This window comes from Corvus kubaryi, unplaced genomic scaffold (assembly GCF_017639235.1).
Source record: "Corvus kubaryi isolate FWS band 111438036 unplaced genomic scaffold, C.kubaryi_AGA036_p1.0 37393, whole genome shotgun sequence".
NCBI classification, from domain to species: domain Eukaryota; kingdom Metazoa; phylum Chordata; class Aves; order Passeriformes; family Corvidae; genus Corvus; species Corvus kubaryi.
In genome coordinates this window covers 165,122-175,823 of record NW_024581132.1, presented here as the reverse complement: position 1 = coordinate 175,823, position 10,702 = coordinate 165,122, and the positions used below count along the sequence as shown (strand labels likewise).

The window sequence follows — 10,702 nt, the reverse complement described above, 5'->3', positions numbered from 1 at the left end:
CTGCAAGTTCTGTGGCGGGACAGCTGGCCCTGCTCAGACCTGGAGGTGCCAGAGGAGAGCTTTTCCTGGTGTCAGTCACAGCCGTCCCATCGAGCTCGGCCGTGGACCCGGGTCCGCTGCTATTTACGCTGATTTCTGTCAGGGCTGGATGTAGCCTTTATAAACACTTGTACTGCCAAATTAAGCTTTTCTCCTTCCAAAGTCACCTTAGATGACTTTCTTCTTCTTTACCCCTTGCTTGGAAGAGTTTGCCATCCGAGAGAGGCAGAGTGGAGGGAGCAGGAGGGGCTCCGCCGGAGCTCCGGGGCCGTGGCTGTCCCTGTGCTCTCCCTTGTGCCATTGCTCCATGCAGGGGCACAGAGAAGCCTCGCCTGCTTGGAGAAGAGTTCCTCTGCTTTGAAAGCAGCTTGCATGTGGAACTGAAACTGCTTTGCTCAGGCTACCAGTGTGCTTGTTGTACAGGAGATGCCTGATGCTGCATTACGACTTGCGCTCCTTCTTGGAAACGCAGTCCACTTCCATCAGCCTCATCTTACTGGTGCTCACGGACTAAACTGACAGCAGATTCCGTTCCCTAACATTGGTAAAGCATTGAAAGGACAAAGTGCTTGAAGCTTCAAATGATGGCATTTGCTTTACCAAGGTGAATGAGGTTTTTTTGCTTAGGAAACGGGTGCTTCAGGCTGCCTGTGCAGCTGCGGCTCTTCCCTCAGACGTGCACCCAGACGGCTCCTGCGTATCCTGGGAGTGTTGGTCCCAGTTACTGCTGATGGCCTGGGATGCAGATTCCCAGGCAGCCCTTTCCCAAACATTGCCTCCTTGCTGCTAGCATGACACGGAGCAGCCTGAGCAGAGCACAATCTGAGCGAGGCAGACAAGCCTCAGGTTGGGCAGCCCTCCCAACTGGATGCGCCAGGTAACCTAACAAAAGGGTTGGGACCTGCAGAGAACCTTTTCCTTTGTCCTTAATCACCCTCTGAGACATTGGCCCAAGACTTGAATCTCTGTCTCACTGCTTTTTTTGCTTTTGGTCTGTTTCCGAAGCAGTGGACAAAACTGGGAATAATTCAGAAGCCCTTGTGAGAGAGCCCGTGTTCTGCTTGGTGGGAAGGAGATGGATGGATGGGTGGGAGGAAATCCCTCTGAAATGCTGTTTGTTACTGGAGGGCCACAGGGTCCCCATTGCAAGAGGGCTGATTTGGTGTGTGGATACCTTCTGGCTTAAAAAAAAAAAAAAAGTAGAGTTTTTTCTTCTTCCCCTGAGTCTGAACCGGTGTAGGAGGCATGGAACTGACACAGGAGCGTGTGTGTGCCCAGCTGGCTAGGCAGACATGGCATGTCCAGGGCTGACCAGCCTCGTGCCAGGAATATTGTGGGAATCAGCCAGCTGTCTTTGTTGACATTGCTAAAATAGAGCTTCACTTAGCCAGCACCAAGGCAAAGCTGAAGGGAAGGGCAGAGCAAGGGGTGAGTCAAAGGTAGTGAGACAAAGTGATGCCCCTTGTGTTCGTGGATATTTCCTGTTACTGGAAGCGTGGAGGTGTGGAAGTGAGTCGGAGGCGTGAGATGGTGCTGGGTGGGAAAACAGAGATGCTCTTCTAGGATGAACTTCGGAAGCTGTGGAGGAGTGCACCTGACTCCCGTGGGATGGGGAGCTGCTGGCAGTGTCCCTGTCCAGTGGGCTTAGAAACACTGCTCCTTTAAACCCAGGAGACCATTTTTGAAATGCAAATGTTTGGGCTGCTTCAGGTGTTCAGGAGCAGAATCAGGAGTTGCCTTTCCTCACGTATCTGCTGCTTTTTTCCTTCAGGTTATGACGCCCTGAGCTATTCTGTGGAAAACAGCAACAAGTGGAGTGGGCGGCAGCTGCTGCAAGCACATGAGCAGAACGTGACTGACGTCCCAGAGGATGGGGGGCAGCTCTACGTCAGGAATTGCACCGAGCCAGGTAGGAACAAAAGTTGCCTCCAGCTCCTCGGTCCTGCAGTTGGCTTCCTCACATCCGTACTGCCAAGGCTTACCTATTTTTAAATCCATAAAAGCTGCTTTTCACAGCAGAGCTTGGATATAATTTCCTCAAGTTTTGGGGAGAGGAGGGGAAGGGTTTTGCTCTGTTCTTCAGGACTAATGTAGGTTACGTGCCCCAGGAGAAATTCTAACAAATACAGTTCTTGCTGCACTTCTCTGTCTATAATTTTTCCTCTGCCGTAATCCTTAATAACATTTCTGGACAGATGGATGATTATGGTCTTTTTTAGACAGCAAAAAAACTGGTACAGAAATTCTTCTTACTTCAATTTTCGCTTGTTTGCATAACTCTGGCACAGCGCAGACCCAATCTTGCAGCCTCACATCAGCACTGGCAGTAATATTTTCCCCCACTGCACTCGGTGCCTCAGCACCTGCTGTCTCACCATTGCAGCTGCTCCTGCTGCCCTCACCAGAGAGAGTGGCCTGTAGGAAGCATGGGGGATTTCATTTGTGGTCAGTGGGTTTTCCCTTCCCCCCCACCTTCTTTCAGAAATTAAAACAATAACTACTGAGTACATTGTGTTTTCTCAGGAGAGAGAAAGCAGAAATATCTGTATGCATGAAATTACTGTTTCTTTTTGAAATAGTCATGGTGTGACATTCTGTAGTAGAAACTGATGCAGAAAGGAACTGAAAGTAACAGAGTTAAGGTCCTGTGTGTCATTTTGTCAATTTTGTTTGGGTTTATTGCAGTGTAAATGTAAATAACATTAAGCAGTGAGAAGTACTGTTGAGCGTCCTGATGTGGGGCCGGGTGGCAGTCAGAAGCATTTGGGAGTGAGGACACGATTGCAGTGTCTGCAAAGGTTACCAGCTGAGCTCAGTGGGCTGTAGGTGACCTGCAGAATGCACCAGTTCTGCTGCTCCGCAAACAGGTGAGTGAGGGAGCTGGCAGAAGGGCATGGGCACATCAGCTTGTCGTGGATGACATTGGTGCTGTGTGTGATCGTACAGCACGAGAGAGCAAAGTGCTGTTAGCTGTGCTTTTGCATTTAAAAGTGTGGATGGGGTAGGGTGGTGCAAATCCTTGTACAGCCCTGACCCCAGCAACTGTGGTTGTCAGGGAAAGCTGACGGAAGGCTTGATCCCACGGCCCCCAGGGCAGCACCGTCCTTCCCCCGGCTGTGCTGCTGCTGGATCAGGCCCCAAATGGTGTCACAGCATTTGGGAAGTACGGGATTTCACCAAGCATGTCTGCCTTTGCCTTCTCTAAGGGGCAATTCGTGATGCTGCTGAGCATAATACACGAATGATGCATCTCCAAACCCTGGGAGCCTGTTGTGACCTGGGAATCAGCAGAGCTCAGACCTCCCCAGCATCCCCACAGGGATGTGTGTTGGCCTTCAGGTGCTCCTCCTGCCCTTGGGCAGCTGTCGGGAGGGAAATGCTGCCTGAAAAGGGTTTTTTCCCCGCTCGCTTCCCAAAGGAACCTGTATGAACACCTTGCAGCTAGGCAAAAGTGGGTCATTTAAGAAAGCAGTTTTACCTCACCTGCTGTGGGAGGCAAGCAGAATGCCTCCTGTTGAAATGTGTTGTGGTTCTTTTGCAGTGCTTGGCTTCTGTGGTGTGTTGGCAAGTAAACAAACACACCTTGACGAGCTGAAGGGAAAGTCTCTGTTCTTCAGCTGCTCGGGCAACTGCAGGCTCATTTGAGTGCCTGGCATGACATCTGCCAGCTGTGACTTTCATTTCCTAATGATTTATCCAGTGGCCTATCTAGTATCATTTCGTCATCAGAACCGCTCCAGACAGGGGGGGTTTTGCTCACTTTGCCTTTGCAACAAAAACGGTAGAAATATTAAACGGGTGAAATAGACTGAATCCAGCCTAGAGATCATTTTAGGGGGATATTTGATTGTTGTTTTTTTGACCTTTTTCTGAGAAGTACTCGTCGTGGCTCTGGCCTGGCCCTGTGGCTGGTTGTGGTTGCGTGGGGTGCCTGTGGAAGCAGAACCACAGAGCAGCCTGCTGTCCTTTCTAAGGAGCCTCTCATCTCTTGTTGCCTGTCCCCTGAGTGTCCAGCCCTGCAGTCATAGCTGCTTGTCCCCTCCCTCTTGGATCCCGGTGGCTTCTCATGGCAGTGTCTGCTGTCAGACAGCAGATGCTCTTCTGGCCTCTCCTACCATCCCCTTGCCCTTGTGGTATGCACATGAAGGTGTGTGGAGCTAGAGATGGACAAAAAAGTCGGACAGAGTTTATTCGCAGAAGTAGTGATACTGTTAAAATGAAACACTTGTGACGCTGGGCCCTGTTTGACAGTTTTAGCTTATGCAAAAGATGGCGAGGAAAGAGTGAGAATTACTTGTGTCAATTCAGGCAAAGTATCATTTACTCACCCAGTCCTGTTCAGAAATGTGATTCACCCCCTGGAAGCCAAGGAAAAGGATTAAGCTGGTTTAATGTTGAGCTTTGGGTCAGGTCCCTGTGCTACCGGATTCAGAACTGAGATTGCACTGGAGGAGCTCCAAAGCTTGCCCTTAGTTCAGACGGGGTTTATTGGCTGTCAGGAGGTGACAGGCTCCGGGGCTGTGTCAGGATGGGATGTCGTGTGTCTGGAAGCTCGGGCTGGAGGCGGCGTGGCTGAGGTCCCGGTGCCAGCCCTCCTTAGCTCCTCACCAGACTGACATATGCTTCCTCTGACGAGCTGTCATCACCTTCCTCCCCCGCATTACCGCTTCCACTCCCGCCTTAGAAAGGCTGAAAATAAAGTAACAGCCCTGCTTAAATGTGCTGTTTTAAAGTCACTGTCGGTAATAGCAGGAAATACTTGATTGCTGCAGGAACAAAAAGATCTCCGTGTGTTCATTTAGACTCTCAGCCATAAAAGTGTTTAAATTAAACAGCCAAAGAAGCTTTTTGTGCAATTATTTTTTACATTTCCTCATCTTATTTCAAAAGCAACTTTCTCTTTTATCAATATTTTTCCAGTGAGTCATAGCTCATGATAATGTAATTTGTGGTGCTTGGCTGTGGAGCAGGTAACCCTTCCAGGCTGCTTGCTTGTGGCCGTATCTTCGGAGCCCTTTTGGCACTGAGCCACAAACCTGAGCCCACAAACCCAAACCCCCTCGGGTGAAGCTGAGCTTTCTGATCTCTCTCCTCTGTGCCGTGGCTTATGCACGTGCTGGGCTTTCTGTGGTCTGAGTTCTCCTGGGTTGTCATGGCCAGATGAAGTCAGGAGAACACGCACCAGGCTCTGCACCGCAGACTTTAGGAAGGCCTTCCCAAGCAGACACAGCATACTATGTGAAGAGTGATTTTTTTTTTTTGTTTGTTTGTTTTCCTTTTCTTTCTCTTTTTTTCTTTTCTTCTTTGAACCTCAATCCAATTAAAAAACAAAAAGTTGCCTTCCCTCAAGCAAAATTAATTTTATCCTAGCAAAATGAAAAGTAAAAATTTGTTTCTGCCTTGCAAGTTGCCAAACCTTGCTTTCGCTTGGGGGAATGTTAGAAGAATAAATTGCTGCAAGTTTAGTAACAAAACGTCCTCGAGGAGTAGCAAAAAAGATGTTCTTCTTTCACTGAGCTGTAAGTTTGGTGAATTTGTCAGAAATCTGCTTGAACTTCTGCTCCCACACTCTGCTTCTGTTTGTCAACTTCAGACCTAAAGCATCAGAAACCCACAATGTTTGCGTTAAAACCTCAGAAGTGAAAACAAAAACATGCTTATTTCTTCTGGGTTCGTATGCTGGCGGGGAGCTGGGTTATCTCTTGCTGCAGCCAGGAAGGGCAGATGTTCTCCCGGTGGGCACCAGGCACTGAGGTTTGGTGCTGACACGTGGCCCCGGGGGCTGGGGCTCAGGGAGCCCAGGGCTGGCCGAGCCCCCAGGGCTGGTGCCCGAGTTGTATCCAGACCCTGGATTTGGCCGGGCATGTCCCAACAGCTGCACCTCTGGCTGAGGGGAATGTGCAAGGCAGCCGAGGGGCTTGGAGCTCTCCTTGCAGAAGAGCCCATGGGCTTCCTTCGTTAGAAACAGCTGCGGACGTTTTCCTTACCCGTATCCTTATCCTTAGGGTTATGCTGCACTCAGGACTTGCTCGGGGTTTGCTCTCTGGGCTGGGTTTTCTTGTGGGACTGCTGGATTGTAGGATCTCTTAGCAGTAAGAGGTGGTCACAGGTATTTTCTTTAGGATTTTTCAGCCGTCCAAGGGGGCAGCAGCCCAAGTGTGGCTGAGTTGTGTTGCCATACAGGGGAGCAGGTACCTGGGCACCATCGCTCTGAGGCAGCACCTGCTATGTTTTACAGCAGGTCTGTGCCTGGACAGCGTGCCAAAGGGGAAGCTCAGAACAACTGCTTCTGGCTGGGTACTTGAAAATTCTGAACTGATGGCCAAAACCAGGCAGTTCCCTGCAAAGCAGGACCCTCTGGGCACGCACAGGAAGCCGGTGGCATTGTTTTTGCTGTAATTTTGCCAGTGTTCCCGTGTGATTAAGTGTGCAACTGCAAGAGCCAGAGCTTCAGGGAGAAAAATAGTACAAGCTTGTGTGATTAAAATCAAGAGGTGGCAGTGCTCTTACCCCGGTGCTGTTACAGTTCATCCGCGGTGTTCTATTGCATAGATGAAACAAAAGCAGGAGAAAGGAAACCCCCAGATTCCAAAGCCAGCGTTGTCCCCACAGCGTGCAGGCAGGGGAAAGGTGGCGAGTTCCAGGGCATCCTCCTCAGAAAGCTGCTGCTGGCTTTTGCAGGATACGTAACCGCACGTGTATCGGACAGCTGCAATTGAACTACTTCTTGTTGTGGCCGAAAAGACGCTCGGCTCGGCCCTCGGTGCCGCAGCAGAGCCGAGATGGACACCCGTGGTAGGGGGAGATCCCACGGACTGGGACTCGCTTGCGTGATCGGCGATGCTCGCAATGAGCCCGTTCCCGCTTTCGTGGTTGTTTCTGGTGGAAAACGCTGCGTTGCCACAGGCTGGCTGTGCAGCGAGGGCTCGCAGAGCGCTGGGGGAAGACTCGTGTGTCGCGCCGTGTGGGGAGGGAGGAACGCCAAAGGTTAATTGACTGCTGCTACCCAAGAATCGTGTTGATAGTCTTGAGAAATGATGGCAAGGGGCCAGGAAGAAGGGAATAATCCTTGTAGGGAACAAGGAACGGAACCTGTACACCTGCTGCTGTCAAAGGCACAGGAGGAGGTTGTTTGAGAGTCTGTCAGAAGTGCAGCCCTATCTGCGTGGTAGCTCTCCAGTGGTGGAGTGGGGAAACCCTGTGTCCTTTTTCATGATTACTTTTTCCCCTCTGGAATTAACTTTAAAATGCCCAGAAATTTTCTCAACTTTCGGGTTTATTTTGGCTTTTCTCCTCCGTTACTTTTTTGTTTGTTCTTTGTGTCTAGAGGAATCAGACTTGCTTCCTTGACCTTTTGGTGAGCTTGGGTTACTCCTTTGCTTATTGTGTGCTGTGGAAAAGGCAGCAGAGAGGTTTAAAATACTGAAAAGGGACCCTTGCTTCCAAATCTTTAAATGCCTTTGCATTTAAAAGGTGTTAAGAAACAGAGCATGACTTTAGACGTGAATAAATATCACATTGTACCTCTCTGAACTGGGTCTTACTTCTCTGACACTTGAGGATGCCAGGCTGCTGCTGTGCATCACGCCGGTAATCTGAGAAGTCTTCCATGAAGCCTGTGACCTGAATTTCTAAGGAGGCAGTGAAAAAAAAATTGTCAAGTCAGCCCTGCTCCTTTCCCTCGGAAGAAAACGCACTCGGATTTTCGCATGCTGAGCATGAAAAGCAGCGCCAGTGGAGGGCTTTGGGTTGGCAGCTGGGGAGAGTCAGTGTGGTGCCCTTGTTTGGTGACTCTGGCTGCCTCGGGGCACCGCTGAGGTGCGGACGGCTGCTCACAGCCGCAAGAACGTCGCAGCGTGCCCCAGATGGAGATGTTCCAGACTGGCCAGGCACTGGAGTGGTTCATTTTTTTCACACACCTGAATTACTCGTCTGCCGTGGCCAAAGCGAATTGTCCACTTAGCATTTAAAAACGTGTTGCTGCATTTCTATAAAACGTCCAAATTCTGCCCGGGGAAAATCTGTGCTGCTGTATATTTGTGGCTGTTAAAAACTTTAGACTTGCAGTACCAAGAAATTCGGGAATGAAGTCATTTGTCTCAGTGCCTGTTGACCCCAGGCCACGTGAAATGTGTGACTTGTTTTTGTTGGGACAGAGCATGAGGTTCCTGATCAGATCGTGTGAATGACAGTACCTTTCCTAAGCTGTTTCAGAGTTTCTCCGTGATTCCAGAAGGTCAGAAGGAGTAAGCTTGATAATGAAGGAAATTGGAGCAAGTGGTTATCAGCACATGCTTTAAATTCTGGTGTCTGTAGTATTTCACAGATTGAACATGAATGTGTAAACAGGGGCCTCAAGTGCTAATTCAAGTTTCAGGGCTGAAAGCTGATGTAACTCCCAAGATCCACGACAAACCTTTCTTAGAGCTCTGTTTTAAATTTGGTATTCTTGAGCTATTACTGCAAAGGAAGAAAAATAACATCTGGCCCCATGTTGCAAACTGGATTTTTGTTGCTTGTTTTTCAATTCTTGCCAGTAGTTAGTAGTTAAAAATCAAAGGTCCAGATTTTCCACGAGTGTAAATTATTACTGACTTCATTGCGTTTACGCTAGATTTAAACGACCAAGAATCAAATAGAGCATCCCAAGTCAGGATTTAATGCAGTCAGGATGGAGTCTTTATCATCTGCCATCTGCATTTTAAGCAGTGCTTAATTGTATAGTTTTTATATACAGACACGTGCGTAAATTCACTTATGCATGCACAAAATAATGGTTTTACGTATTAATGCTGAAGCATTTTGATTTAGCGTGCAGCAGTGGGTAAAATGAAAGTATTTAATTAAAATGCCCTTTTTTCATGGACTGCATTAAAAAAAAATTCCCAGATTAGATAGATATTGGTTGCCCATATGTGCCAGTCCTTTGTCGTTTCCCTGCTGTTCCCATTAGGAAATGGAGAGGGGAGGGATTTTTCTTTCCCAAAGATCCCAAGATGCCCGGTACTGGCAGTGAGGTGGAAAAGCTCCCACTTTGGCCCAGGCTCTTCAGGGGCACTCCTGTCGGGATCAAAGTCCTCTGTGCTGGGTATGGTGGAACCGCACAGAAAGAGGGATCACCCCTCCGTGTGGGCCTGCAGCCCGAGTGGGCGAGCTGGAAGCTGGGAGGCCGCAGGGGAGCGGTGTGTGCCAGGCCCCCGCTGGGCACCTTGGGCTGTGTGCTGAGCCAACATCACAACACAGAGCTGGCTGTGACAGCAGGGCACGCTCCGGGCAGACGTGGGGGATAACAGAACAGGGTGCCAGCTGCTTGGGGCATTCAAACCAGGCAGACACCCCATGGTCACCAGCACGGAGAGCTGCTCGGCATTCCACGTGCGCTCATCCAGAGATACTGGGAGGTTTTCAGACTTGGTTTTATTTCCATCCTGAATTTCGGGATTTTAGGATATGGTCAGATACCCTAAAATTTCAGGATAGGGTCAAATATCTTTTAAAAGGCTTATACTGGTGCTTTGGGGAAAAAAACCAAACAAAAACGCACTGATTGTGGGGCAGCGTTTGCCCCAGTGCTTCATGAGCTGTCTGGCAGCTTCTCTCTCGGGGGCACTGCTGACTCCCAGCTCATCGCGTGCCTGTGCCAGTGGCCAGAAGTGGTGTCCAGGCAGTGCCACAGCTTTCTGTCCTCACCGGCAGTCTTGGCAGCATCTCCCATCCGTAAGCACGAGCTTGGATGAGCTCTGGAGGTTGTTTGCTCGGTCATGGTTGGGCCTCTTTGCTGGAACCCTTTCCTTGGTTTTATGTGTATATGCATAGAGAAAAGAGAGGTGGGGTAAAAAGAAGCGAGCAGTGCTGACCGGAGTCCTGGGGCCGCAGCCTGGTGAACGCAGGAGCGGTGTCAGCCCAGGCGGCTGGGGATGGATCAGCAGGTGCTGAATGGCCACTTCTAATTAGCACTCTCTGAAAGCCTCGGAAGAAACCGACTGGAGAATTAGCTCCTGCCCTGATGAGTGCGAGTCCCCGGTGACCCAAGCACTGCAGCGCTCTGTCCTTCTGCAGCTTGGCGAGCTGCCTGTGCCCTGCCGGAGCGACGTGGCCTGGGGCAGCACGCCGGTGATTACCCACCACTGCAGCTCCAGCCCCGAAGGGCTCTGAGGAATCATGAGCTAGAGGTGTTCTCTTCTCATCTCTTCACTGGCAGGAGAAGAGGAGTAAAGGAGAACGCGATAATTATTTTGTGTTAAAACAGAGATAGTGACTGCTAAAGGATTTCGCTAGGAAACAAAGCGGCAATTAATTATTCATTGGCACAACTCCAGCACGGCTCAGCAGAGCCGGGGTTCCTGTGGGCTGGGGCATGGGGAGCCCTGTGCCTTGTCACCCTGCACGGATGGCTTCCTCGGGAGGAGGCTTCCTCGGGAGGGGTCTCTTGGGGCTGCTGCCCACCAGAACTAAACCTGGTGCTCCATAAAACCTGGCTGCAAGCTGAGTGCCTGATGGGATTCCTGCCTGAGCTCATGGTAGACGTGGCCCTATCGGTGTGCCCCAGCCAGGTCGGCATGCCTGGAGAAGGGCCCTGGCAGTGGGACAGCCGGCTACTCAGGCTGGAGGTGTGTCTGACACTGCCTTCTGGCTCCATCCGCATCCAGTGCCGTGTTCACTG

At 50.3% G+C, this 10,702-nt stretch overlaps 1 protein-coding gene across 2 annotated transcripts in view; it reads left to right on the top strand.

Annotated features, from left to right (window-relative positions):
• Positions 1-1,704: 1,704 nt before the first annotated feature.
• The window catches only part of SLC24A3 (solute carrier family 24 member 3), a 98,294-nt gene continuing 89,296 nt past the window's right edge, over positions 1,705-10,702 (top strand). For both annotated transcript variants that reach the window (XM_042038895.1, XM_042038894.1), the window contains exon 1: positions 1,705-1,948. In XM_042038895.1, the coding sequence (XP_041894829.1) occupies positions 1,726-1,948 (223 nt within the window). In that variant the 5' untranslated portion in view covers positions 1,705-1,725. The remainder of the gene's footprint in view (positions 1,949-10,702) is intronic.